The sequence below is a fragment of the Bombus fervidus genome, chromosome 4, assembly GCF_041682495.2.
Source record: "Bombus fervidus isolate BK054 chromosome 4, iyBomFerv1, whole genome shotgun sequence".
NCBI classification, from domain to species: domain Eukaryota; kingdom Metazoa; phylum Arthropoda; class Insecta; order Hymenoptera; family Apidae; genus Bombus; species Bombus fervidus.
This window is the reverse complement of record NC_091520.1, coordinates 17630386-17656933: the sequence shown is the minus strand read 5'-3', so window position 1 is coordinate 17656933 and position 26548 is coordinate 17630386. Positions and strand designations below refer to the sequence as shown.

Here is a 26548-nt window from a genome sequence, read left to right as displayed (position 1 = left end):
TTTGTGCAACCTAAACTAAAAATATTTTTTTTCTCTCTTATGATTTTGTATAGTATTCAAATTGTACGAGAATAGGTCAAGAAGAACTTGTTTTATAGTTAGACGGTTTTAAATCTAATGCAAATGAAAGGTAATATTGTATGTTATGAAAAACAGTTAAACGGTACTGATACTGGTATCATAAGAAGGATTGGTACATATGAAGCAGTGTAACAGAAACAATTTAATACTTTTACTGCGTTTAAGAAAGAAACAAATAATTGCATTATGACGATAATAGATTACGTGCAAACTTTATCCGATAATCCATATTTCGGAGCTGGTTTTGGTTTATTTGGGTTAGGTGCCGGAGCAGCGATGTTACGAAAAGGAATGCAAGCAGGAATGATACTATTTAGGTATTATTTACATCCAAATTGTACTTTATCTGTCATTCAATAATATATGATGTTGAATTTTTTTCAAACGTAGGCGACATTATATGATTACTTTAGAAGTTCCATGCCGTGATAAAAGCTACCAATGGCTTTTACAATGGATTACACACAAAGGTGCAAAAGAAACACAACATCTGTCTGTTGAAACAAGTTTCGAGCAAAGAGAAACAGGTCACATAAAAACTAGATATGATTTCATACCAAGTATTGGAACACATTTTATTAGGTTAGAAATAACTGTACTTATCACTGCAATATTTCATTTTGCAATGACAAGTATGATACATTGTAATAATGGCTAAAATTACAGTAATAGTTAAATGTTTTCATAATTGTATTATTATGAAATATTATATTATTTGGATTAAATGTAAATTATTTGTTTAATGTTCAAATAAATAGATATGAAGGGAATTGGATAAGGGTAGATCGAACTAGAGAACAACAATCATTGGATATACAAATGGGTATACCATGGGAAACGGTACAACTTACAGCCTTAGGAAGAGATAGAAATATCTATTTTAATATTTTAGAAGAGGGTAAGAGGCTAGCTCACTATGCCAGGATTGCTAAAAAATTATTGAATAACAAATATTTATTTGTAGCCAGACAGATGGCATTAAGGGAGTATGAAGGCAAAACGATAATGTATACCGCAATGGGAAGTGAATGGAGACAATTTGGACATCCCAGGAAACGAAGACCACTAGATTCGGTCGTTTTAGATATTGGGGTTGCAGAAAGGATAATAAACGATTGTCGTGAATTTATGACAAATCCTGCGTGGTATAGTGATCGTGGTATGTAAATAATAGTACGGGGAAACGTCGCAAAGTACAAAACACGTTTACCGATGGTGTAGGAATTCCGTATCGGCGAGGGTACTTATTATATGGCCCTCCGGGTTGCGGGAAATCGTCGTTTATTACTGCGTTAGCTGGTGAATTAGAACTGGGTATTTGTGTTTTAAACTTATCAGAGCGAGGTTTAACGGATGATAGATTAAATCACTTATTAGCGGTAGCTCCGCAACAAACTATTATTCTTTTGGAAGATATTGATGCCGCATTTGCTAGCCGAGAAGAAAGCAAAGAAAGTAGGTGGCAAATCTGAATCAAATTCATAAAATTGTACATAGTCTTTTACATTAAAGCATTATCAACTTTTGCATATTTTGTTACAGTGAAAGCTGCGTATGATGGTTTGAATAGAGTTACATTTAGTGGTTTATTAAATTGTTTGGACGGTGTTGCCTCTACGGAAGCAAGAATTCTATTTATGACAACCAATTACTTAGAAAGATTGGATCCTGCGTTAGTTAGGCCTGGTAGAGTGGACGTAAAAGAATATATAGGTACTATATTTTTAAACAATAAAACATGGATCGAATTTTTATGGTACTTACATCAGTGGTGCTCTCTGGTTTCAGGCTGGTGTAGTGCAAGACAAGTGGAACAGATGTTTTTGAGATTTTATAGGAATATTGACGACAGAGCAAATAAACTTGCTAAACAGTTCACAGAAACTGTAATATCGCAAAACAAACAGGTTAGCCCAGCGCAAATTCAAGGATTCTTTATGTTTTATAAAAACAATCCTGATGATGTATTAAAAAATGTTTCACATATATGGGAACTTACTTAAAAATGTTACACATATATAGTCATAAGAAATATGCATGTAAGGATAAAAAAAGTATACAGTTTAAAACATTGTAGATAGTCTGTTTTCATCCCTGAAACTTCCGTAAATATAAAAGTAACAATACCAATAGTAATAATAGCAATAATAATAATAATAGTGATACAAATTTTCTACCTTTACAGTCATTTATTTCACGTATTTTATTACCACATTGTGAATGACGATTCAAAGATAAAATACATTGTATAGCAAAATAAACATTGTATAACTTTTCTTTTATTTTTATCAATATATCTGTTTAATTACGATCATATGCGCAATATATATTTACACAATACTGACGTGTTTTTTCACGTTGACTTAAATTGATTCAATTAATTTCATTCAACATGAAAATTCTTTAAATCGATGGAATTGATAGTAGTAATAATGATTGATAAGTAATAATTTCTAATACTTAATTTTTAATAATAAGTAATAACTTTAAATTTAAGAAACATATTTTTATAAAAGTTTATACTTCGCGTAAAATAACATTGCTTTTTCATGTATGAATTTCATCAAAACTTATTTTCCGTGTGAAGGATGGATGTCGATTACATGGCTATGCGTTAAAAATGAACATTTAAAGGTCTTCGTTTCACAATTTCGATTCGGCACAAAATCTTTTTCATCATCTTACGATATTGCATTTATAATCATATAAATGATACATCCAATCTTAAAAGCAATACAAAGAAAATAATCTTTTTTCTATAAATCTCATATTCTGTTCGGTATCTACTAACAATTAAGTTAATTACCTCTAACGAATTAACTCATATATTTATGAGGATATGTTAAAGATTAATTATAATCGATTAAAATTTTACATACTCTTTCAATTTTTACAGTCCGTTACTTACTCGATAATATTTATTTGAGGCTTTTATTCCAAATTTTAGCAATCGTAAAAACATTGAAATACTTCCACGAATTGCGACTTACGATTCACAAATTAGCTTCACGTTACCATCATAAATAATATAAATGTAAAGCTAATGTAATAATTTGAGTTTTTGAATTGAACGTTATACAATGTGATAAAAAGTTAAAAAATTTGGAACAATATGTTGTAAAAGTGATTTGGAAGTTTACTTGGAACTTTGATTTAATGTTATTCGTGTAATCGATGATTAGAAACTCCAAATGTACGGTTCATAATTTAAAGGATCTGGTTGTTCCATGTGTCCTGTGTGACTGTTACTTCCAACCATACACGACGGATAGGCAACTCCGGTATTTCCTTGACCCGACACGGGTGTCACAATTGCTGGTGCTAATCGACAGTCAGGCCTTTGTTGCATCATAGAATTGATTGGTTGTATCGATTGAGATGCTGGCGGAGGACCTGCTGGCGGATGCGATTGAGATTGAACAATTGTAGAAGGAGGTGCGGAAATATTATGAATAGGTTGTATTATATTAGAACCTGAAACATAGTTTGCCACTAAAAAGTGGTTTTTCAAAATTATCAATTAGTTTTGATCACACGTATAAAAGTAATACATTATGATATTATGTTAAGGTATGTAGATCTTACTTGTTCCAGGATTATGGAATGATAAAGTAGTAGTTTGTTCCGACATTATGTTTGCAGGTGGTGAAATCATCTTTACTGGGACCGCTTCGGGTTTTCTTTTTCTAGTAGATAATCGTTTCTGCGTGTTGTTTGATGTTTGATCGCGTTTTTTATTATTGCTTGACTTTTTCTTCTTCTCGCCCGGTAGTTTTGGCTTATTCGGTCGATTTCCACTTGGTTGCCAAAGGTGTACAGTATGTACAGCATTTCCTTCTCTAAAATAGTTGACCATTGCTTGATACGGATAAATATGTATGTATATGTATGTATATGACGCGTGTACTAAAGGATAATCTTTCCTTTGTTTCTCTTTTCTTCTTTTTTTTTTTTTTTTTTACTTTCCTCTTTTTGGTTTCTTAATTAATATACTAACCCCTGTTTCTTTCCAAGCTTCCAACTGTGTATACCGGCTTTATGCAGCCTTTCCCTGATTGTATCAACGCTACATTTTAAACCCAGAGCAGGCGCAACATGTTTAGCTGCAGTCAGCGGTTGCTGAGTAGCCATAGCAACAATGGCTTCGTCTTGTTCTTTAGTAGTGATTCGTCGACGACCCTTTCTTTCTTTAGTTTGTACGTTACCTTCTTTATGCCAACGTTCTAACCATCTTTTAACGGTACGTTCCTATTTAATAACGAGCATTGCGTATACGGCTACCCTCGAGATGATTTTAATTATGTGAATCCATCAAGACGAACATGTTCCTTCTTACCGATCTGTCGATTGCAAGCGCAATAGATAACGTGGATAAACCAGCTTCGGACATGCCGATCATACGATTTCGAATTTCAACGCTGGTTTCCAATGTCCCTTTTGCTTTCCCGCCTTTTTTTTTCCTTTTCTGTAGTTGATTTCTCGTGCTACCTTCTTCCGATGAAACTTTATCCTGAATAGATTCTATGCTAGAAGACTGATTATTATCTTGAGAACCACGAGTATTAGAATTATCAGAAACTAAATTCGTACTGGTTTGTGGACTAGTTAACTGAGAATGTAAGTGATCACGATGCTGCTGTTGTTGCTGCTGAACTTCTGCTTGAAGTTGCCCTTGTTGTTGATCAAGATTATGAGTCTGATCCGTGATCGTTTGTTGTACTTGTTGGATATGGTGTTGCCGTTCCTGTTGTGCGTGCAATTCTTGAAGCTGTTGAGAGGAAACTACTTGTTCGTGAGATATTGAATTCTGTTGACCCTAATGTTTGGAAAAAGAAATGATATATCGAACGAATGTTTATATAAGGACAAGCAGGTTGTACAAACCTGTGGATAATGATGACTTCCTTGTACTAAATCTAGAGGCCAATTCTGAGAGATATTCAGACCAGGATGCTGATAAATAGGTTGCGTTTCCTGAGTTAAACTCAGAGTATTGCCAAAATCTGTCTGAGGGTGTAAAGGTTGAGGCGGTGCTTGTATTTCATTGGCTTCTGTCTGCGAAGCACTTTGTTGTTGATATATAAATGCCTGTTGTTCGTTAGAAGACTTCACGCTTTCTGTTGGTGCTCCATCTCCAACATAAACATCTTTGGCTCTAATTTTCCTTAGTGGATTTCTCTTTTTAACTATACTAGCATTCTTTTCATTCTTATTAGGATCTCTGGAAGACTTTTTTTTCCCTAATTGCGTTCCAGTAGGTCTCCATACAGGTTGTTGTATAGCAACACCATCTGTATCGCTGCAATTGGAAAGGCACAATCGAATGGTGTAAACAGAATAGGGTATTAACGTTTAAAAAGTAGCGATAACATTGAAAAAACTAACCCGAGTGGGATTCTTTGCATGTATTTTCGCGAAGGACTCCAATTATGAATTCCAGCTTTATGTAATCTTTCGCGTATAGTATCGACAGAACAAGTAAGTCCTAAAGCAGGAAGCACAGCTTTTGCTGCCGTTATCGGTGTCTGTGTGGCTAGTCGAACAATTGCTTCATCTTGTTCCGCTGTCGTTGCCCTTTTACGTCCGCATCGTTCTCGAGTTTCCACCGTGCCTTCTTTGTCGAATCTGTTTAACCATCTCTTTACTGTACGTTGCTAAAACGATAAAACACAATATACATAATATCGTATGTTTCATCGAAAGTAATATGCAGTCTTTGAAAACTACGTACCGAACAATTTACGGCAGCTGCGATTTCTCGCAGGCCTAAACCCGCTTCATACATTCCTACCATTCGATTTCTTAATTCCGGCGTTGTTTCATGCACTCCTCTCGTTTTTCCCATTTTGTTTCAAGTTATCGAATCGTTTCATTCAGAACAAGCGACAAGAGTGTCGCAAAAAATTTTAAATTTCACGCGAAAAGTGACGTAAGAATAGGATGGATCACGTGACAATGGCAGTGCTCGATCAGAAAGTTTTCCGAAATTTTAATTAGGCTCCTGCGATATCCTTTTCGTTTGTCGCGCGATCTTCAAATTTCGAAAACTTCCACATCGTATCATTCGTACTTTGTGATTGAAGTTCTGCTACGAACGTATTTTAAAAAGCATTGTTTCTTTCTTGTCTTCGACATGGTATCGTGCTAGAAACGGATCGAAATGTTGGCGTCGACGGAATGCAATTGGAACGTTCAACGAACTCGACTTCATTCGATAAATTTACCTTGATTATCTTCTTCCAATTGAGATCATTCATTCAGTGTTGCAGATCATCGACGACACTTTATATTTTCACTCTCGATATCCGTTGTATACCTCGTTTTGGCCGAAATGCAGTCGCTCGAAGAAAACGCTGTAGTCAATACAACTTCAGCTGTACAGTCTGTCGAGATTCGTTTGTCCTTGTTTTGTCTTTCACGATCCCAAATTCGTCGAAGCATCGCTGTTTAAAAACTTCTTCTTTTTGAGGAAATATTTGAAATGCGACACAGCAAAATCACGTAATGATCGCTATTTAGACTTTGAAATGTTTTCAATTTAGGAACTGAAACAAACGTGCGTTAGAATGCGTCAATATTAATTCGGTCAGACTGTACTGTGTATGTCATCGACCGCCAACAGCTTGTCGGAATCGTTTCATCCGTGGAAAATCGAGCAAATTTCATCCGCCTGAAAGATTTCCAAATAAACGAACGCCCAAAGGAAGATCTCTTGCAAATCTGATCAAATTTACCTGTTATTCTATCGAAAAAGAACGGCTTATATTCCGTCAATACTAAATCAGCTGACTGTATATCCGCGAGCAGCGGGAAAGATACAATCGTTAAAAAGGTTATGTTAAATGAGAAAATTGATCACGCGACAAACACGACATTTCGACGGACATTGAGTTAACGATCATTGTGCAAATTTCGTAGAATGACCTCGTTCTTTCGATGACTAATATATGTGTATATATATGTGTATATATGTATCGGTATTACTACGCGACTTGTGTTCGACCAAGTCAATGGTCAATAATTTTAAAAGGCGACTGTACTCGAGACAACGTTACTGAGGATTCGTTCGGTTATATTCGCCTACCTTCGCCGGAATTGTATTGACCCACGAAATGCTTCCCTTGCTTATTTGACGCGTGATTCGCGCGTTGAATAGATACGTTATAGGTGTACGTTTATTTGTATTTTGGCGCGAATATTTTACGAAACATTTCTCGTTCTTTTCCTTTGTTTCTGCCGATGTTAAGGTAATTTGTCGGAAATAAACGATTGCGAATCAAAAATCAGAACACACGATTTTATAACTGCCTATCGATTGTGCAACTCCAATTTCGTTGTTGCGAGTGAGCTTAGAAATAAAATTAAAGACGAAAACTTTATCGACGATCAACGAAACAGACGAAGTTCTGGAGTAAAGAGCTGAGCGAACGATGCGTTTTCGTTTGTTGGTGTTTGGTTCTCGTTCGACGGTAGTTGTGAATAAGCTTCGTTCTTTTGCAATTTGTAAACGACGAATGAATAGGAACGAAACGAGTCATTTGAATCGGTTGGATGTGTTAGAGATAAGAGGAATTACATAGGGTCAGATCGCAAAATGGTAATATCCGCCAATCAAATCTGCATTTATGCGTACACCCTGGCCTATATATGTAGAATCGAAAGGTTCGTTCACCCGTGTGCCTTTCGACTTTGAAGAGACGGTTTAATCGTGGATTCGAAAAATAGTTCGACGAGATAATCGATGCGATGATCGAAGGCAAGTTAGGCGAAGACACGATCCGTTTTGTCATCTATCAACGGAACGGGGGATATAATCGAACGAGTGTACAGCGTGAACTAAATTTCGCAGCGAAGGTGGCGACATGAGATTTCGAGGTGGAGAGATCTCCCCCTTGTTCGGTCGATTCATCGCCGTCGACCGTAGACGTTCAGTCGCGCCCTCGCGCTCACCGACATCGCTAATCGTCATCACTCTTTCTCGCCCACCGAACGTAACGTCGGGTCGTGCAGACCACGTTATTTCATTCGTGATTAGCTTCGATTGGAAATCAGTCGTTTCGAGATTTCTTTCCAACTTATATCGTTCCGATATCAGATGCAAATCATGAATTACACGGTATTGTTGAGCTTGTTGATCGTCTGTTGGATTCGGTTGCCAGTAGTTCGTTGTGGGGTACGTAATACATCATATCGCGTTTAAAATATTCTCCTTTCGTCTTGCTCTTCGCAATCAATCTGTTCGATCTATTCGATGTTTGTTTTTACTCGTGAAATTCGAAAGAAGTAGGAAGAGCGATGGTCGCGCGGTTGCAGTGACGATCGCGCGCGCATCGAGCTTTGACTAAGGATATGCATGCAAGGAAAGGAAAAAGAAACGGATAGGATTCGAACTCGAGAGGATTAAAAATAAGAAAAATATGTTTCATAGACGCGACCGAGTTTCGTTTCGGACGAAATGATCGCAACAGCAGCTAGCGTGGTGAATGCTTGTCAAACACAAACAGGGGTGGCGACAGGTAGGATCGTCGAGTAGCGATTGAACGACGCTTCGTTTAATTAATAAATAAATTAATCTAATTTGGTTGTTGTCTGTTTCAGTGGATATAGAGGCAGTGAGGAATGGTCAGTGGCCCGAAACACGTCAATTGAAGGTAATAATACATTGGTAAAGTTGGCAAGTCGGTGTGTCGCGGCATGTCCGCGGTTTTGGGCAACTTATTCAGCGGAAAAGAAAGAAGCGCTCTCTCTTTGGTTCGCAGTGTTACATGTACTGTTTGTGGGAACAATTCGGGCTAGTCGATGACAAGAGAGAACTCAGCTTGAACGGCATGCTCACGTTTTTCCAAAGAATACCGGCTTACAGGGCAGAGGTACAGAAAGCGATCAGCGAGTGCAAGGGGATCGGTAAATATTTGGGTATCTATATTCTATTTATTATATTTTTTCGTCTTAATGATCGATCGAGCATTCTTGAAACCTCTCCCTGTTCCTTCCTGCACATTCATTTCTCAAAACCATCACTCACGTGAAAAACCAACAATCGACCAGCTTTATCTCGATGGCATACGATTAATCGAATCGTGCACGATCATTTCGGTCGTTAATCGATCGTTCTTTTAGCTAAAGGTGACAATTGCGAGTACGCGTACAGGTTTAACAAATGTTACGCGGAATCATCACCGCGGGTGAGTACATAATTCTGATTCAACCAACGATAGTTTGGTTTATCGTTTTGATCTTGTCAGCGACTCGTTTGCGCCTGTGTTTCAGACGTACTATCTGTTTTAACCGAGTTTCGTTTGAATCGAAGAAGAGACGAGATCGGAAGGAAGCGATGCAACTATCTCATCGAACGAATCAAAACTGGGGTTGAATTGTGTTTCGCTTTATCACGTAACAGAATTGTTAGCCGTTCAAACGAGTAGACGGCTTTCTGTACGAAATGTTAATAAAAGAAAGAGACATTAGTCTTTCGCGTTACTTTTGTCTTACTGTTTCCACCATTTTGTCAACGTTTCCGGTTCTATTCCCTATCCGTTCGCCTCGGTTATATATCGCTGAAAGGTGTCGAGACGATACGAAACTGGTGTGATCGTTCAAACTATCCAGTTGATCGCGACTTCCGATGCTCGGATGATCCAATTGCCAATTGAGGTCGCGATTAAATGCGCGCGATACAAATGAAAGGAATAGCCTGCGAACGAAATACGCTTCGTTCGAATAACGCGTGTCGTCGTGACGCATTTTCTTTTTCGAATCGAAACAACATTCGATAATAATCTCGCTATCCGTAAGATGTTGCCTAGACAACATACATCGTTTCCCTTATATAGAAAATGGTCAGCATGTTCGTGCAATCTCGAGGTCTATTCGTTGGATAGCAGGAAGTAATTAAAGTAGCTAGGAACATGGTCGATTGCACGAAATTCGAACATTAATTGAACGTTTTGCGTTAGTCTGTGTTTTACTGTTGCAATTTACACGGCTGTATTTACGCTAAATGTCTATTGTTGTTGGGGCTTAACTTCTCCTTTAGCTTTTACACGCTATCATTAGATAAACATCCGATGAAGAAGATGGCGTGTTTGTTTGCCGAGTAAAATCAAATAATTGTATTTACGTATGAATGTGAAATTACGCCAACCGATCCTTTTAGCCGGTTGAAGCGAAAAGTGGACGTCTATAAAATGGTACGAATTCGTAGCATCGGTATAGAGTCGACTCTGGTGTCTTCGACGTTGCTGACGCGCGTGGTCGAATTTGTAATATCTTCATCGACGGCAACGAATTACCGGAGAAATGGGAGCCGCGGCAGTTTCGATGTCTTTGATTTGTCTTCTAACGCTGCAATTCGTTTTCGTCCACGGAGGTGCCATGTCCGTAAGTACTGTAATAGGTATCTCGATTCGCTATTTTTTTACATTCTTAATGGAAACGATCCGAATGTTGTACGAACAAGTCGAATCCCGAAGACTTCAGGAGAATGACATCCATACATAGAAAGAAGTGTATCGTGGAAAGTAAAACGACTCTTGGTAAGTTGGCGAAATGCGTAGCGACACGACTATGTCGTTTCTTTGCTTCGTTTAAAATCTAACGACGATTTTCTTTTACAGAGGCCATCGAAGGTACGGAATACGGAGAATTTCCTGAAGATGAGACTCTGAAGTGTTACTTTAAATGCGTTCTGGAAAAGTTTAACATGGTAAAGTTCGACGTTGATGCGTTCTTTCTTTCTTTCAATTTCTTAGCTAGACAATAATATCGCGTTTCCTATAAAATAATGTTGTCGTTTTGCATAGTACAGATGGACAAGAATGGTAAAATAAGATACAACATAATGAAACAAGTAGTTCCAGATGTTTATAAAGAGATAGGTAATGAGATGATCGATAGTTGCAAGGACGTCGGTAAGTATTCCATCGATTGTATCGACCGCGAGTTTATCTGCTATATAAATCTATCATTTTGATCATTATTTTTTTAGACGCAGAAGATAAATGCGAAAAAACTTTCATGTTTATGAAATGCATGTACAACGTCAATCCTATAGTAAGTACGCCAAGATAGCGCAATTCGTTTTTATAAAAAAAGCTTCTTATCTTCCGTTTTCTAGGCGTTTATTGCTCCGTGATCACCATAGAAGTACGATGTTATCATTTGGACGATCGTTATTGTACCGAAACGTAACAAAGTAAAATTATGTTTATTATATCAGCACAATAAAAATATAATTATCTACGAGAGTGACATATATATACTTCAGAAACGCAGTAACGAACATTTCATGTTGAAAGTCGGCGTATGCATTTACGGCGCGAAGTATTCCGATAAAATTCGGTATTCGCTAAATCGATCCACGTACATAATGTACACAGTACATATAAAATGCAACGAGATCGATCATCGATCGACAAGAGATCGTGTCGCGTTCGCGAGCGCATTAATCGTCGTAACGTTACTGAAAATATCGCGAAACGATCAAAAAATCGATAATAATTACGCCTTGCGTGGTTTCATTTTCCTTTTGTTAATATTCATTATTTGTTCGACTATGATATCGTCCGCTCTCGAATCGACAGGAACAGCTTGTATCGGGGTTCTCGAAATCGGCGCCGATTTTGGCCACCTTTCGATCAAAACGTTCAGCCACGACCATAATTTTTCCCGATTGAAAAACGCGATTGTGATAAATATGATAAAAGGTAACGCGACTACGGACGTTTGATTCATATCGCTTTGATCGACCTTACGTTCCGCGTCGAATGTTAATTTTACATACTTGAACGATGAATTCGCCTCGAAATAAAAGGGTATGGTTCTATACTTGTGTAACGCATGAGACAATGAAGATTCTAATTGTACAAAGTACTTTTTACCGTCTGCCTGCAACGGAGGAAAATGGACCAGGAAACCAGCGTTGTAAGCGCTATCGACCTTACTCAACTGCTGAGTATTTAATCTTGACGTGTGTATCGGAGAATCGGGTGTATCTTCTCTGCATAGTTTTACCTTCAATGTACGATAGTGTTCTGGTTGCATAGACAGGACGTGTACCGAGACGTCGGTACGCGCTATAGGGTGAAACGCAACCAATCGAAGATCTCGAACGTCCGACGAAGTTCGTATCGACGTTGAGATGGGACTAGTACGTTGAATGTGCGCGTTAACTTCGGCGTTCGGTTTCAGACGGAACGCGTAGGTACACTGTATGAAAGAAAGGACGACAAATTGCTTTCAAAGTTGTTGTTGAGACATTTTTGAAAGGACGAATCTCTCGATCGAGACAAAAACGTAAAAAACGAATAAATTTAAATTATAAGCAGAGATTTCGCTTACCGTTGGTTGAAGCCCCCGGATTCGAAAGCTACCGTTCTCCTCCGTGGTCGCTTCTTCTTGAAGGTTAGCACAGTCTCCTTGTCCCTGAACTTCGACCAGCAACCCGACTTCGGGTTCACCATTTAGCGATGTCACGGAACCGTACGCGCTAAACGCGACCTTTTTCCCGTATAGATTTATCTTTACCGTGGCACCTTCCACGATTTTGATCATTTTCGATGAAGGATCGAAACGGTATTCCTTCATCATGGGTCTCAAATAATATTCGCCAGGGAACAAAGAATTGAAGATTAATTTCCCATTCTCGCCGGTAATGCTGTTCTTTCGATAACTTTGTTCACCGGACAATGACAGCAGGACACCCTATATATCGCAATAATCAAATGCAATTCCATAATTTGTTATCGAGTTTAGTCGCCTCAGATTCGTACGCACCTGTAGAGAAGCATTGTCAGCTTGATCGGAAACCTGTACTATGATTTCGGCCAATTTGTGAGCTGCGAATACTCCCTTGGAATCAGGCCCGGTGATCACAAATCCTTCTTTCTCCGCAGTAACGCTGATAAACAAACAGCGAAGAATTATAAACGAATGAAAAATAGAAAAAAGATATAGAATGACGCGTGTGTACCTGTATTCTATTTTCCTATCCAAAGGACCGATATTGTACGTTCCATCTTCTTGTGTGTCCAGCGTGTGTATAGGCACAGTTTTGTCATTACCAAATATTTTCACGGTAGCTCCTCCCAATGGTGGATTGATTCTACCAGTGATTATCTGTACGATACGCAACGAGGTGTGAACATGTACCCCGATCGTGACGAGGAATTTGAGCGAACGCGTTTAAGCACTTTAAGCGAACAATTACAGCACTCACCTTCCCTAAGTCGCCCACAAACGTAGCAATATCGTCTTGGCAATCGTTCACGCCTAATACCTTCAGCGATGTCGGACTGAATAGAAGGATATTTGATAACGGTGTTATTGTATAAACGTTATCTGCTCTCGCCTTAAACTCGAATTCGTATTTATACAAATCTTCGTGACGCGTTGATTTCAATGGACCAAGCCTATGTAATAGAAATGAACGCAAACATTAACGAATCGAGTCAGATGTGAAATGCGAAGATACGATAAAGTTGTATAAAAATACGGTACATGTTCACTTACATTGTAACCTCACCCGCTGCATTCTCGATTTTTACTTTAATTCCATCTACCGCTGATCGACTTAAAATGTTTCCTATATGACTATGCTCCATCGAATATAATAAAATAGGCGAAACGATATTCGTATCCCATGTGTAAGACGATTTCTCATAAACGTGGCAACTCTTTGGCGTAAATATATATATTCCAGGTTCTGATACGCAATGCTTTGTGCTTCCTTTGTTCAGAATTAACGTTAATTTTTTCAATTCATCTGCTTTCGAATATTCAACCGTGGTGCCGTGAGAAGATATGAAAGTGGCAGAAAATCCAGTTTGTTCAAAGGGCGGTAATTCGAATCGTTCTGAAGTTACGGAAATTCTATAGCTGGGATTCGCCCAACAAAAAATATCATTGTTTATTAACACCTCGTAATGGCCGGGTAATACGTCCGTAAATCGGTATTGGCCAGCTGCATGATCAAAGGAAACTTTACAGACAAAAAGGTAGTATCGAGTGGATCAATTGCTCGATATGACCACGACAATAAGAACGCGTTGTAATTAATTGTTCTATAGTGTCCCGTATCATTAAAGTGTGAAATAAAATTTATTTTTTTATTTCAACGCATGCTTATTGTCGCAGAATTTCCAAAAGCAAGAGATCGACAACAATCGTTATACGAAAGGTATAAGATAAAACAAAATCTAACCTTTTGTTTGAATTGTTTTTATCGTGGTACCATCCAGTACCTTCAACGTTACGGATGCCCGACTGCAATCGGTTTCTGGTAAACATTTTACCGTTCCTGTTAACGTAGCTTTTAATTGTAAGAAGTTAATGTTGCCCACCGGTCGGGACGACACGTGGATGGTTTCTTGCAGTGGGAAAAATCTGAAAACGTATCAATGTCAAGAGATATCGAGAAAGTTGAATAAAAATGCAAAAAGCCAACGACAATGAACTTACTGTAGACCTTTAGCTCTCTCTTCCGCGCTTACAATAACGCTTAATTGATACGTATCAGGAGTGAGATAGGTGGAAAATTCACCTGTTATCGCATCTATTTCAATTTCTTCGACAAACGTGGTAGCCGTGTTCTGGATGGAAACTTTTCGATGATCTAAACCTTCCTCTATCGATAAAGTAACTTTGCCACGAACTTTATACGCTGCTGGTATCAAAACGGGAAGTTCCGGAGAATTGGGAGAGATCTTGACCGATTTGTCATTGAACAGTAAGTCCTCTGAGCGTTATAGAAAGTGAAACGCAAGATAAATAACTGAAATTCGTATTTTCCGTAGAAAGGCAATAATTGAGCTTAAACTTGGCGTACCGCTTTCAGCTTTCAGAATATATTGACCGGCTTTTACATTATCCAATACATATTTTCCGTGTTTGTTCGTTATAGCGATTTGCTTTTGAGAAAGTAAAACTTTCGCTCCTGGTAAAGGATCTCCATCGATAGCGGTACGGACGATACCATTTACCGTAAAACCGGTAACTTTAAATCCTTGACGTAATAGGACGCTGCTGTGATTCACTTTGAACGACAATTCAGGCGGTTGAACATCAAATTTAGTTTGAGCACCGATATAATACGGAACAAGTTTATATTCGCCAGGTGATAAACTTGGAAACATGAATTTACCACTTTTATCCGATGAAACATGACAAAGTGGCTTTCTAGATTCGAGATCTTTACTTATAGGTGTCGTTGCGCAATTCCTAGCTACACCGTTCTAAGCAAACGCAAGACGAATAGATCAAATTTTGTTAATTTTGCAAGGTGCACAGGAGAAATATCGGAAAGAAAAATATAAGAAATTCTTACTCCGAACAATACAAATGTTACGCCGCTAACTGCTTCTTCTTCGCTGGTAACTCGACCACTCACATCGTATCCATAAATTATCAGACTATCATCAGGAAGTTCTGTGTTGCCTTCTCGTACCGTTACTTTCGCGGTATCTACTTTCAACATCCATCTAAAGAATAAAGTAACGCAATGTGACATGTCTCGTAAGACAATTAAGTCAAACCTGACGATACTCACGTGGGATGGGTCGCAACAAGTACATATTGTCCAGGTTGTATGGGGGTAAAATAAAATATACCACCTTCCATGGTAACCGTTATATCAACAGGAACTTGCTTGTCGGTTTCCTCGTACAATGATACCGTAACACCTTTAGGACCAAAATCCGATCCTAAACTGGTAACCTAAATCGTATTATATCTCTTAACAATATTGCCAATTAGATTTTGTATAAAACATATTTCACGTGGATAGTTTACCCTGCCTGTGATACCAAAACCTTTGAAGGTAAAATTAATATCTTTGCCTTCGCTGCAGGCATCTGTAATTCCATCTACGTCCAATAAAATTTCTGTAGGTTCAAAACTCCATCCCCTAGGTGGATCCACCTAAATATATGTAAACAGAAAACTAACATTCAAAACTAGATACAACGACTTTAATTAATCTGTTTAATTAATATACATTAAACAACAGGTTATTATGAAGTTTTCTTGTATTGTTTCTTATTACCTTCAAAACGTATTCCCCTTTATCGTATAAAGGAAGGAAATAATATCCATTGTTAGGGGCACACTCCGTAGAATCTTTGAGGCTACCAGATTTTGTATATCTAAATAAGTTGAAAGTTTAAATCATTATCTATCGTAATTTGCGTTGTAATTTGATGTGGTCAGAAATTGCTCGATAAACTACTCACAACTTTATTTGTACTTTAGCAAAATCGATATCGGCATGACTTTTTACAAATCCACCACAACCTAAAATATCTTCTGCATTAGAATACGTGGTTAGAATATAGAAACAAACTGCAGAAAGAAAAGTTGTTTGTCTCATGCTTATTTCTTTTGTCCGCTATTCATAAATATCCAGGCTACGAACAACACGATCACTGCAAGGATTTTGTACGAGAACTGATTAGACCATTGCCAAAGCACCGACTCGTGTAATACATGTACATCGAATAACTGTACGATTATAGATGAAAAACTAAATTGTAGAATATTTGTTAAATCATTTTCTACATTACCAACGGGGTATTCTACTCATGCGCACATACACGATTCAAATTCGACTTTAACTATTTACGATACGTTTATAATACTTCGTTTAAAAGTAGCTCTCGATTGATAGTATAGTATATAAACGAGACAATTTTGCAAAAGTGTCCATGTGTTGTTACTTGTGCAATTAATTGTATGGAGAGAAATATCGTTTGTACGTTTACGAATCGTTCGTTTGTAACATAACCTCAATAAGGTTATATTATTTTAATAAATATACGTATAATATAAAAATAATATAGGACATACATATAATAATATAGGAAACATCGAGGCACGTGTGGAACTGTCGTAAAGGGAGAGAGAGCTAGATCTTATCAGAATGGTAAAGATAGCATTTCAGATAAAAGCTACGTTAGAAAATATAGAAGAACTGAAACCATCGGGAACAGAATTTAGATGGTACCTTAAATTTACTTGTTGCAACTGTGGCGAAGTATCAGAAAAATGGAATTACGTATCCTTGAACGAGTCCACTCCAAGCCAAAGAGGAAACTCGGTGAATCATTTTGCGAGCAAATGCAAACTTTGTTCTCGCGAAAATTCCATGAACATCTTGGAGAATTCCATCAAATCGTTTGTAGCGACCGATCAGGAGAAATTCCAAACGATAGCGATATTCGATTGTCGAGGCCTCGAACCTAGTGATTTCTCAGCTAGAGAAGGATGGACTGCTAAAGCCGTAAACGATGGAAAAGTATTTACAGATGTAGATTTAAGCGAAGGAGAGTGGGTCGATTATTGCGACAAGATTAAAGAACCTGTTGGAATTTATGAAATAGAACACAGATTTGAAAGAATGAAATAATAAGTTTTAAGTGCTTGTTGTTACTGCGATCGATTCACACATAATGGGTTATTCTATGAAAAATAGAAATACTTTGAATTCAATATAAATTTTACAAAAATAGAGGTGATGGGTTTTCTTCTAGCTTTGTGTCTTTTTCTTGTTTGCTTTCCACTTTCTTTGCTTTCATCTTTCCACTACTAGGCTGATACTCTAATGGTATTCTGTTAAACAATTTGTTTCGATGTACATATCTGTAATGCGTAATCTGCGCGTGTATCGTGCATACGTACATTTAAGTACTTATGTAAGCAGAGACATTCAAAGGAGCCTATATTGATTTGAAATTTTGTAATTTTCTAAACTAGATAATAAAAAGCTATTTGTTTGTTGCCATTGAAAACGTAGAATATGATTTACACGTTCTTGCACATTCATGTATACACAAATCTACCATAATATAATAAATACATATTTATAATACGAACAGGATAGATACTTGCTATTGCTACTGCTAAGCTAGGCAAAGAAAAAGTAAGACGATCTACGGTAGTTAGCGACATCGTTAAATCGTGTAGGAAAGAAAACCAAGGTAAACGAATGCACATTTCCAACGACGTAATATAATTTATTCATAATCATATAAAAAAAGACCATTTAATCTCGTAAATGGTTTAGTACAGAGGAAATTTGCAACAATAATTTTATAACTCTTCCAAGTTGATTGAATATTGCCGATTATACCCTGCACCTGAATAACCGGGTGACTAGCATTGCGCGTTAGCAGGGGGGGGGGGGAGGTTGAAAATTTTATTCGTTAACCAATCAACAAGCCATAGAAGAGTTTGAACAAGACTAGTCAACTATGCGATTAGAACTCGTTCTTTAGTGCGTACTTACCTTCGGAATGTTTCGGTCTACTTAATTAGTTAAGGTAATGAAAACCATAAAGACGACGATGATGATGATGATGATACTGCTAAACAATAATAATAGTACTAGTAATAGTAACGATAATGACGAATGACGATGATGATGATGATGATGATGATGATGATGATGATGGTATTCAGTTAGGAAATTTTTGTAGTAACGTATCGGCATAAACTGATAAACATATCACGTTCACGCTATTTCAGACCGGAACGTAGCTTCTCCGCGTAAGATAATTATAGTCGCAATAATAATGACAATGATGATAATAACGATGATGACGATATTGATGATGGCAATGACGATAACAATATTCGTTTACTTGTATAAAGTAAAAATAAAGTAGAAATTAAATCTTCTCGGACGAAAAATTAAACATATATACATATATGTGTGTATATGTATACGAGTATATAGATACACACGTATCGGGTATAAAAATTGCGAATGAATTGACCTGAGCCAACCGTGATTCACTGTGAAATTAATAGGTATTTCACGTGTTACGGCGTTAACTTTAAAACTGGCTAAGAAAGTTGCAATCACAGTTCCCAACGAAACGGGCAAATAAATCACAAGAGAGGATCAAGAGAAAAAAAAAAAAAAAAAAAGAAAAAAAAACGATATTACGACATTGTATAGTCGATAACTGGCTAACTAGCTAGCGTACTAGTATTCGCTACCACTATTGTTCTCTAACATCTTTTACTATGGTCTCTAGCACATCTAACACAAACATAAATATTGTGTGCGTATTATGAACTGTCGTCTCTTACCGAGAGAGAACTCGAAACGTATATGTAAATCACAAAGAAATAATTGTCATCGAACGCTTAAGTCTAAAGATATAATATGTCGATAACGCTATCAGTCTATTCTCACAAAAATATCACCGTGACTGAAAGTATTTTTCGTCTATTAGACCGTCAGAGTCGAATATCATCGACGCCGAACCAGTGAGAGATTAATTATATTTTACGCAACGAATCGAACTGATCGTCGACGGTAAGAATTCGATTCTGACGATCTTGGAAGATCTCTCGACGATTTCTCCACGCGAATCGATATCATTTTTCTACGAAACCCAGAAGAAAACATTCTAGTAGTAGCTTTCTAATATTATGAACGTCTATATAGCATATGATGCTATTATCAACTAAACGATTCTATACTACCGTGCTAGATTATTATCTTTGGTATACTAACGGGAAATGTTTGTTCCGACCGACCGACGGAATCGACGACAACTTTGCTCCTAGTCCGTTCTTACTTCGACGGTTTATCTTCGGAAGTAGCAAGTATGAAGTAGAAATAGGAACATTACGAGTTAATATATGTATACGTACGAGAAAATTGGGATACCGGCGCATGCTGTCGACGCGAGAAGAATTAATCTACGAATAGGCCCGTGAAAGTACGCGAATCGTTTGTGATCGTTAATAAGTTAAAAGACAAGTCGGGGGAAAAAAAAAGAAAAAAAGAAAACAAAATAAGAGGCGAAGAGAAAGAAACGGATAAAGATAAAAAAACAAATTGATGGTAAGAAGAGCAAATTGAAAAAGATATTCCTCGGTTTTGTTCCACTGGATGCGATTCTTCCTGAAACGACTCGAAAGGATCACGTACAGTCGCGGCGGCGTAATCATTTTTAACACGTCGAGCAAAAAACGCGAGAACAATGCCCAGAAAATATTTCATATTCTTAATTTTGACACCCTTATTACCGTGTATAAACAGGCAGAAAAATAGATCGATTCCATTGTAAACGAATAGATAGATAGAAATTCGGCTAGATCGCGTCGATCATCGTCGTCGTTTCGACGCGTTTCGTGAGCATCACGCGTTATAATTCGGCAGAACGTTACACGACGAAGAGCGTAACCGTGTATCGCGCCTAAGTCGTTCGTCGCGGATCGTCGCTCGATGATCCTCGATGCGCGAATCGTCGCCGTCGTCGTCGTTGTCGTCGTCGTGATCGTTCCACGGCGACACGACCGGCCGGATTCGCCGATCGCGAGCCAATTTTACGAGGAGATGTCGATTCTTTACGATTTCGCGATCGGTTCAGGGCATTCGATCGGTCATTACCGGTTCCAAACACGTCTGCTTCAAAGTCGCCGACTGATCCTCGAGACTTCGCTTCAGGCCCTCGATCGTTTGCATCAGCATTTGCCTTCGCAGTCGGGACAATTGATGCTGGAAGATCTGCGAATCCTGAGCGTTTACGGACGCGTTTGCGGCCAACCGTTCTTGCCGAAGCCTAGCCACTTTTTCTTTCAGAGATCTCCTCGAATCATCTGTGAACGACAAGGATAGCGTAGATATACTTGCGTATACTTGTATCGTACGGCCTGCTTACCGGTATCGTCGGTGGCGGTATCCCCGTCCGAATTTCTCAACGTGACGTGCTCCCCTAAAGTCTTTTGTATCCTGCCATAGGTAGCACTGCCTGCGTACACCTTCCTTTTGACCGGCTCGCTTTGCGGACAATAGGAGGATCCTTCTTTTATGGGACCCATATCGACCGACCTGCGAAGATGAGAAACAGCGTTGTTTAAAATCGGTGCCTCTAACAAAAATCGGCGGATACGGGCGAATGTGGGTGTGAAGGATGTAGCGTTCGACGCGCTAACCTGAAAGTCATTAGAGGTGCTCGCCTCCTGACGTCGCATCTTTCCTCCGAGTCCGAGGAACTCGACGTTACTCCCTCCTCCTTGGTTACGGCGTTGAGCGACGATCTCGAGGCGCGAAGTTCTCTTCGACTTACTCCGGAGAAAGAATCTGTGTGCGATAAAAAGGTGCAACGAGGCCTGTCGACGACGAGGTAAGGGGAAGTTTGAGAGCGCGTGGCGCACTGATCCGAACCGACGATACCGCCGTTGCAATTGAACATCGTGGTGGCTGCCGACGGTGAATTGGTCGTGGACGCCATTCTCGCGTTTACTCGCCGTCCGTCGTAATCATCGGGATCCTGATTCTCGTAAACTCTCGGCCGAGAGCAACGAAGCATACTTTTATCAGGCGATTGCCGTTGGCTCAGCGTCGCCGTCGCCTTTCTTCTCGAAGCGAGAGGGGAGTCGATGGAGCGTTTGATCGAGCTCGATTGGAACGTGGCCGCTGTCGTACAGGGCACCGGTGGGGAAACGTTTCGCTCGACGAATCGTCGCATCGGGGAACACGGTTGAACGAATTGCTGCCTCTTGGGACTGGTATGCTCGAGATCCTTGATGCTGCCACTCTGCAATTCCGGCTGCGAGTTCCTACTCTTGGAGAGGGCAAGTTCGATATTCAGCTCCGTATTTTTGATGAGTTCGACCCGTTTGTTCGTCAGTCCGTTGTGAAACTTTCGCGAGGGCGATGGTACGATGGGTAGACTGGTTTGATTCTTTTGCATGTTCACCAAAATGTTCTCTGCCTCGAGGATCAATTCTCGATACTTTTTGTCCGCTTCCTTATCGGCCTCGATCAGAGCGATCTCGGAGGCGAACGTTGTCATATAGGTGTTGTTGTCGGTGGTAGTTAGCCGCCGCCTGACGAGGTTTCCGTTCACGTAGCTCACCTGTAGATCGAAAGAAAAAAAAAGAGGACCGAGATATATCGGTATAATCGGTATACGTAGCATAGGCCGATATACGTAGATAGGTAGAAATTAGAGCGCGCGCGCGTACCGAATTGGAACGTCTCTTGACGACGTCGATATCACCACCGGTGACGAGCCGGCCGGCAGACGATCGTTCGTCGGTCGTTCGCAGCGGTGACAAATTTTTGTTCACGTCGCAATTTTGTTTCTTGCGACGCAAACAAATCGGCGTACCACCGACGCTTCTACTACCCTGATTGAAGCCCGAGTTTTTAAGCAGCATTCTCTCGACCAGCACGCGGTTCAAGTTTGCCGCTGTTTCTTCGTCGTCGTCGTCGTCGTCGTCGTCGTCGTCGTCACCGTTACGGTCGTTGTTCCGACCAACGACTCCTATTACGGTGGTATTCGGATCGCGTTTGTCGACATTCGGTTTCCTGCGCTGCGAGCATCTCTTTTTCCGTTTTTCGCTCGACTGCTGCTTCTCGTCCGTTGGTTGTTGCTTCTTGTGTCGCGCCGTTTGCTTCTTCGCGGTATTCTTCGCGCCGATCGTTCTGCGAACAGAGTCGTGACGCGTTTCATCGCCGACAGGAAATAGAATTTCCGCATGCACGTACGCCTTACCTCTGAAGCATCGCCGTCGCGGCCGCCGTCGCCGCGTCGTCTCTGTTCCTCCGCTTCATCAACGATTCTCGCAGTCTGCTGCTGCGTCGAGCGAGTTCGCCGGCGAACGCGAAGTAAGTACAGTGTCCGGTGTTGGTGAAACGTCCGGTGCAATCGAGATTGTCGAGATCGAGGAACGAACCGTTGTCGATATAGTCGAAGTCGTCGTTGCCGAGAGGATCGTTTTCATCGGCACCGTCTCTAACGGCGTCGAGATCGGACAGAGACTCGATGTAGTCCTCGCAATCGGTCGGATCGCTGTCGGACAAAATGTCCGTCTCCTTCTCGTAAACGTAACTTTCGTCAAATTTTCCCATCATCTCGTTCAACGTGATATCGTCTTCGGATGACCTGGCGCTTCGCGTGATCGACGACGCGGACGAACCGTTTCTATTACCGTTTCCGTTTCCATTTTCCTTCTCATTCCCGTTCCTATTTCCGTCCTCGTTGTCGTTGCTGCTACTACCGCCGGTACCGTTGCTACCGGCAACGCTGCTTACGTTGCTACCGCCGTCGCTGCTGTTGCTGCTGTTGCTGCTACTGCCGCTACTGGTGCTGCTACTGCTGCTGTTGCGTCTTTGCACGGATAAAGCTATCTTTGGCCGAATCTCCATGCCAGATGCTATTCTCCAATTTTGATTTATCCTACGAGAAAGATTTGGTATTCGAACAAAGAAGACGATCGTGTCGTTTAGCTATAACTCTGGTATACTAACGGACTCCTTCCGGCGCTGAGACTCTCCTGTTTCAGTTCTCTTCTGGCTCGTCCTACTCGCGCACTGCTCGCGTTTACGTCACTCGCGCTGCCAGACGATTCCGTGAGCTTCAGGCCAGAACCGCTGCTGGTATCGTCGATGTTCGATCTCGATTTGAAGCCGCCGGTGGTGGTACTCGAGCCGGAAGAGTTTGCCGACAGCCACGGATTCGTTCGGATTCGCGAGCGTTCGCGCGGCGATTGTACGGTCGGTGAGAGCAACGGCGGCGGTATGGAGGAAGGCGGCGGTGGCTCGGTCAAATTGCTCCTCGAAGATTCCGCCGAGAAGGATTCCTCGGTTCGCCTCTCCTTCGGTAGCGCTGATCGCTGTACCGAGAGATCCTCTTGCGGAAGACGATCGCCGATCTGTTTGGCAGAGCGAATCGCGTCACTTTGCAACGTCTGTCGAGTGGATATCTAAAAGGACGAAGACGCGAGTCTGTTCCTCTCCGAACGAATCTGTCCTGCGCGATCAACGACAACGGATCCCGATCGGGATACGTACCTTACTCGTCCTGCCGTACTCGTTGGATCGAACGACGTCTTTGCCCAACTTGTCCATCGTCATGGTTGCCGTAGAGAACATCGTGACACAGCCAGAGACGGAAGGTTCGACGTTGCCCTCGAACCTTCCATGTCTGCTGCGTCCCGAGAGCAAAGAAGCGGAGGCGACCGGCAAATCCGACGAATCGCTCGGTTTCTTCGGTCTGCCGTTGTTGTTATTGTTATTGTTCTTGCTGCTACTGTTGTTGTTGTTGTTGTTGTTACTGTAGTTGCCTGTGGCTGTGCCGACATTGGCGTTGGCGTTACTCTGAAAGTAATGGGTACCGGTCCTGATGTTGATGTAATATTCCGGTGGATAACTGGTTCCGGGTGAGGTACCGTCCGTCGAGTATCCGGTACTGTAGGCGCTTTCCGGAGAAGAGAGGTTGACGCTACCGGTGCCCGCGGACGTACCAGAGGACGCGGTCACGGTACCGCACCGATTACCATCCTCTCCGTGCAATCGAATTTCGTCCACGTTCCTCGACGGCGAATCTACCGGATGAACCTGCGAATCCACACGATCTAAAGTCGGCAACCGTTCTGACGATTCTTCCGAAAAATCGAGGAGAGGCAGAAAGGCTGATATGGAAGAAAGTTGGAAGCGGTGGAAGCTTCAAGATCCAATTGGATAGCAGTCGACTGCTAGAGGAAAACGAGTCGACGGGGAAGCAAAAGGTGAGAGAAAGAGAGAGCGCGATGCCGTTGCCCGTCTCTCGTCTCTTCGATCTTTTGCTCCGCCAATCTCGTTTTCACCTTTCAGAGAATAGAGGAGAGACCGTCGCGGCAAAAGAGCACCAAGAGAGAGAGTTTCGTAGCGTCGACATCGAAACATACTCACTTGGTGCAACGCGGGAGACCTGTGAGACCCGTTCCGAGGAGAATTGGAATTGGAGTCGAAACCCTTTTCCCCCTTGCCCTTTCGGTCCTTCTTCTTTTTCGATCGCACGATATGTGCTTCCATCCATGTGCGCAGTTTCGTTCCAAACATGGTGCGCGGGTCTTCGTTCAAAAATCAGCCGTCTTCCTGCCGTGTTGGAGGTCGCAGATCTGTATGGTGCACAAGGATCGTCGAATTCGACTCGCGTTCGATCACGGCGGTGGCGACATCGGCGCTGACGACGCTGACGACGCTGACGACGTCATCGACGGCGATGACGAGAATCGATCCATTTCGCGAGCAAGCCAGCCTAGAGCGATCGAGTCGATCAAAGTTTCCGCAAGCTCGCGAACGTTTCTCGTTGTCGCCGATTTCTAGCCTGTCGCCGTTCGTCCGATTAGCGTGGAAGGCCGACACGTTGCTCGTTCTCCTCGCACCTTGTCCATTCCTCGACGATGCGACCCAACAGATCTGAAACAAAACGCGAGAGAAGGATACTTGGATCGTCCTGATCGTGTCCTGATCGCCCGCCACGGAAAAGCTCAATTTCAGAAGGACAATCGAACCATGAGCGTGCACGAGCAGCGGCATTCTAACGTTGCTAGTTTCGTCCGCCTCGATGCGCACACCGCAGAAACTTATCGTCTGTTTAGTTTCGTTCAAAACCCGAATCTACTTTATCGATCGACGACCGTTCCTCTCGGTGACCTTGGAATATTTCACTCGACGAAGCGTTCGAGGAGAAAATTATGTCCATCTTTTACGGCTTATCGTTATTATGGATGTGACACGTTTTTCTTCGAGCAGCGGCGAAATTTTACGCGAAGAGTTGAAAAGTAGAAGGAGAAGCTAAAACGACGAGCGCGTAAGACGGGGTAAAGATGCGCGAATAAAAAAGAGAAAATAGGAAAGCAAAGAGAAAGGGAGGAGAGGAAAATGAGTTTCTGATCGGAGGCAAAAACGATCCGAGGGGAAGGAAGAAATTCGGGTCGCGGAAGGGGTGAAAGCTCCCGCTTGTTTTCGACGCAACGGCACAGCGCCACCTGCTGTCTAAGTTTAACCTTTCTCGGTTAGCGAAGAAAAAAAAACCAGTGGCTAGATTCTGAGATACAGGGAATCGTAGTAAAAGAGGCAGAGAAAGAGGGAAGGAAGTGGACTTGGGTTTGCGATATTTCGCGAAAGAGAGTACAGCGACGAACGGAAGACGCGCGGGTTAAGGCGATTAAAAACTTGCAAAGTCGAGGTTCGTCGTTTCGAAAAAATGGTCGATTCGGAGAAAAGGCCGCGGCACAAAACGTGCGTTGTTGTTCGAGCGTCGTTCCATTGTGCTACCCTGGACGAAAGAGGAACACACGCCGAACGAGAAACGTAAGGAGAAAACAATCGACCAAGACAATGGCCGATCCGCTACGCTATATACAGTGGTTTCATCTTCATCGTCTAGTCGTAGGATACAAAAAGCCGGCGAGCTCGCGCGTTCGCGGTTACGATTTTCGCTTGAATTTAGAGTTGGAAGTTATTTCATTTTTTCTTGGATCACGTTGTTAATTGCGAGGGATGGCGTTCTCGAGAACTAGCAGCCTTTATTTTGCCCAACGGAAAGACTCGGATTTCGTTGGACGCACTCGCAAACTGATATCGTATTTCCGACGGCGAAGAAAGATATCGACGATATTCCGAGAAGAGGAAGAAAAAAGTCGATGGAATCGATGCGACGTTATCGTTGCGAGGCGCGTATAA

The 26548-nt window shown here is 41.0% G+C and overlaps 7 protein-coding genes across 17 annotated transcripts in view; 4 read left to right on the top strand and 3 right to left on the bottom strand.

The window, feature by feature from the left end:
* The first annotated feature begins 70 nt into the window (after window positions 1–70).
* On the top strand, window positions 71–2356 carry Bcs1 (mitochondrial chaperone BCS1). Its single transcript, XM_072002649.1, has 7 exons — window positions 71–398; window positions 472–663; window positions 840–979; window positions 1046–1240; window positions 1303–1536; window positions 1624–1794; window positions 1870–2356. Exons 1-7 carry the CDS (start codon window positions 268–270, stop codon window positions 2082–2084), a joined length of 1278 nt encoding a protein of 425 aa, XP_071858750.1. The 5' UTR covers window positions 71–267; the 3' UTR covers window positions 2085–2356.
* On the bottom strand, window positions 2251–7039 carry LOC139986903 (uncharacterized). 7 transcript variants are annotated; one of them, XM_072002636.1, is made up of 9 exons: window positions 6816–7039; window positions 6306–6751; window positions 5813–6225; window positions 5467–5735; window positions 4966–5380; window positions 4418–4897; window positions 4079–4329; window positions 3667–3920; window positions 2251–3573 (listed from the first exon to the last, which is right to left on the bottom strand). In XM_072002636.1, exons 3-9 carry the CDS (start codon window positions 5924–5926, stop codon window positions 3260–3262), a joined length of 2097 nt encoding a protein of 698 aa, XP_071858737.1. In that variant the 5' UTR covers window positions 5927–6225; window positions 6306–6751; window positions 6816–7039; the 3' UTR covers window positions 2251–3259. The 7 variants fall into 7 exon arrangements, with proteins under 7 accessions (XP_071858737.1, XP_071858739.1, XP_071858742.1 ...); XM_072002638.1 differs by having other exon boundaries at window positions 6306–6626; XM_072002641.1 differs by having other exon boundaries at window positions 2251–3474; window positions 3556–3573; window positions 6306–6957.
* A 969-nt stretch (window positions 7040–8008) lies between these two features.
* Obp10 (odorant binding protein 10) lies at window positions 8009–9548 on the top strand. 2 transcript variants are annotated; one of them, XM_072002663.1, is made up of 6 exons: window positions 8009–8254; window positions 8510–8597; window positions 8680–8732; window positions 8841–8985; window positions 9202–9266; window positions 9352–9548. In XM_072002663.1, the coding sequence occupies exons 1-6, from the start codon at window positions 8177–8179 to the stop codon at window positions 9367–9369; spliced, it is 447 nt and encodes a 148-aa protein (XP_071858764.1). In that variant the 5' UTR covers window positions 8009–8176; the 3' UTR covers window positions 9370–9548. The 2 variants fall into 2 exon arrangements, with proteins under 2 accessions (XP_071858764.1, XP_071858763.1); XM_072002662.1 differs by having other exon boundaries at window positions 8013–8254; window positions 8841–8997.
* A 504-nt stretch (window positions 9549–10052) lies between these two features.
* Obp11 (odorant binding protein 11) lies at window positions 10053–11327 on the top strand. Its single transcript, XM_072002665.1, has 6 exons — window positions 10053–10461; window positions 10541–10616; window positions 10698–10786; window positions 10889–10991; window positions 11069–11133; window positions 11198–11327. Exons 1-6 carry the CDS (start codon window positions 10381–10383, stop codon window positions 11213–11215), a joined length of 432 nt encoding a protein of 143 aa, XP_071858766.1. The 5' UTR covers window positions 10053–10380; the 3' UTR covers window positions 11216–11327.
* LOC139986898 (BOS complex subunit NOMO3) lies at window positions 10646–16583 on the bottom strand. Of its 2 annotated transcripts, none has more exons than XM_072002623.1 (14): window positions 16308–16583; window positions 16121–16220; window positions 15868–15996; window positions 15626–15792; window positions 15404–15557; window positions 14906–15311; window positions 14539–14815; window positions 14282–14463; window positions 13591–14059; window positions 13298–13490; window positions 13052–13197; window positions 12856–12979; window positions 12421–12783; window positions 10646–12288 (listed from the first exon to the last, which is right to left on the bottom strand). In XM_072002623.1, exons 1-14 carry the CDS (start codon window positions 16442–16444, stop codon window positions 11581–11583), a joined length of 3555 nt encoding a protein of 1184 aa, XP_071858724.1. In that variant the 5' UTR covers window positions 16445–16583; the 3' UTR covers window positions 10646–11580. The 2 variants fall into 2 exon arrangements, with proteins under 2 accessions (XP_071858724.1, XP_071858725.1); XM_072002624.1 differs by having other exon boundaries at window positions 13591–14041.
* A 92-nt stretch (window positions 16584–16675) lies between these two features.
* On the top strand, window positions 16676–17945 carry LOC139986915 (CXXC motif containing zinc binding protein). The gene is made up of 2 exons (XM_072002661.1): window positions 16676–16825; window positions 16935–17945. Exon 2 carries the CDS (start codon window positions 16994–16996, stop codon window positions 17477–17479), a length of 486 nt encoding a protein of 161 aa, XP_071858762.1. The 5' UTR covers window positions 16676–16825; window positions 16935–16993; the 3' UTR covers window positions 17480–17945.
* Window positions 17946–18065: 120 nt separating this feature from the next.
* Window positions 18066–26548, bottom strand: part of LOC139986897 (uncharacterized) — a 22341-nt gene continuing 13858 nt past the window's right edge. For 2 of the 3 annotated variants that reach the window (XM_072002621.2, XM_072002620.1), the window contains exons 2-9: window positions 24770–25279; window positions 23891–24436; window positions 23348–23802; window positions 22593–23276; window positions 22060–22522; window positions 21025–21950; window positions 20751–20920; window positions 18066–20688 (exon numbers count right to left, since the gene is read on the bottom strand). In XM_072002621.2, the coding sequence (XP_071858722.1) occupies window positions 20456–20688; window positions 20751–20920; window positions 21025–21950; window positions 22060–22522; window positions 22593–23276; window positions 23348–23802; window positions 23891–24436; window positions 24770–24919 (3627 nt within the window). In that variant the 5' untranslated portion in view covers window positions 24920–25279 and the 3' untranslated portion in view covers window positions 18066–20455. The remainder of the gene's footprint in view (window positions 20689–20750; window positions 20921–21024; window positions 21951–22059; window positions 22523–22592; window positions 23277–23347; window positions 23803–23890; window positions 24437–24769; window positions 25280–26548) is intronic. The other variant, XM_072002622.1, reaches the window with a different exon arrangement.

Excerpts from the sequence above, each read along its gene's own strand:
- Bcs1 (XM_072002649.1), top strand. The coding sequence starts at position 268 with ATGACGATAATAGATTACGTGCAAACTTTATCCGATAATCCATATTTC. Across the intron at positions 664-839 it reads ATTGGAACACATTTTATTAG|ATATGAAGGGAATTGGATAA; the intron begins GTTAGAAATAAC and ends TCAAATAAATAG. Across the intron at positions 1,795-1,869 it reads GGACGTAAAAGAATATATAG|GCTGGTGTAGTGCAAGACAA; the intron begins GTACTATATTTT and ends CTCTGGTTTCAG.
- LOC139986903 (XM_072002636.1), bottom strand. The coding sequence starts at position 5,926 with ATGGGAAAAACGAGAGGAGTGCATGAAACAACGCCGGAATTAAGAAAT. Across the intron at positions 4,330-4,417 it reads CGCTTGCAATCGACAGATCG|GAACGTACCGTTAAAAGATG; the intron begins GTAAGAAGGAAC and ends GTTATTAAATAG. Across the intron at positions 3,574-3,666 it reads ATTCCATAATCCTGGAACAA|TGGCAAACTATGTTTCAGGT; the intron begins GTAAGATCTACA and ends ACCACTTTTTAG.
- Obp10 (XM_072002662.1), top strand. The coding sequence starts at position 8,177 with ATGCAAATCATGAATTACACGGTATTGTTGAGCTTGTTGATCGTCTGT. Across the intron at positions 8,255-8,509 it reads TGCCAGTAGTTCGTTGTGGG|ACGCGACCGAGTTTCGTTTC; the intron begins GTACGTAATACA and ends TATGTTTCATAG. Across the intron at positions 8,733-8,840 it reads CCGAAACACGTCAATTGAAG|TGTTACATGTACTGTTTGTG; the intron begins GTAATAATACAT and ends TTTGGTTCGCAG.
- Obp11 (XM_072002665.1), top strand. The coding sequence starts at position 10,381 with ATGGGAGCCGCGGCAGTTTCGATGTCTTTGATTTGTCTTCTAACGCTG. Across the intron at positions 10,617-10,697 it reads GGAAAGTAAAACGACTCTTG|AGGCCATCGAAGGTACGGAA; the intron begins GTAAGTTGGCGA and ends TTTCTTTTACAG. Across the intron at positions 10,992-11,068 it reads CGATAGTTGCAAGGACGTCG|ACGCAGAAGATAAATGCGAA; the intron begins GTAAGTATTCCA and ends TTATTTTTTTAG.
- LOC139986898 (XM_072002623.1), bottom strand. The coding sequence starts at position 16,444 with ATGAGACAAACAACTTTTCTTTCTGCAGTTTGTTTCTATATTCTAACC. Across the intron at positions 16,221-16,307 it reads GCTAAAGTACAAATAAAGTT|ATATACAAAATCTGGTAGCC; the intron begins GTGAGTAGTTTA and ends CAACTTATTTAG. Across the intron at positions 13,198-13,297 it reads TTGTGGGCGACTTAGGGAAG|ATAATCACTGGTAGAATCAA; the intron begins GTGAGTGCTGTA and ends CGTATCGTACAG.
- LOC139986915 (XM_072002661.1), top strand. The coding sequence starts at position 16,994 with ATGGTAAAGATAGCATTTCAGATAAAAGCTACGTTAGAAAATATAGAA.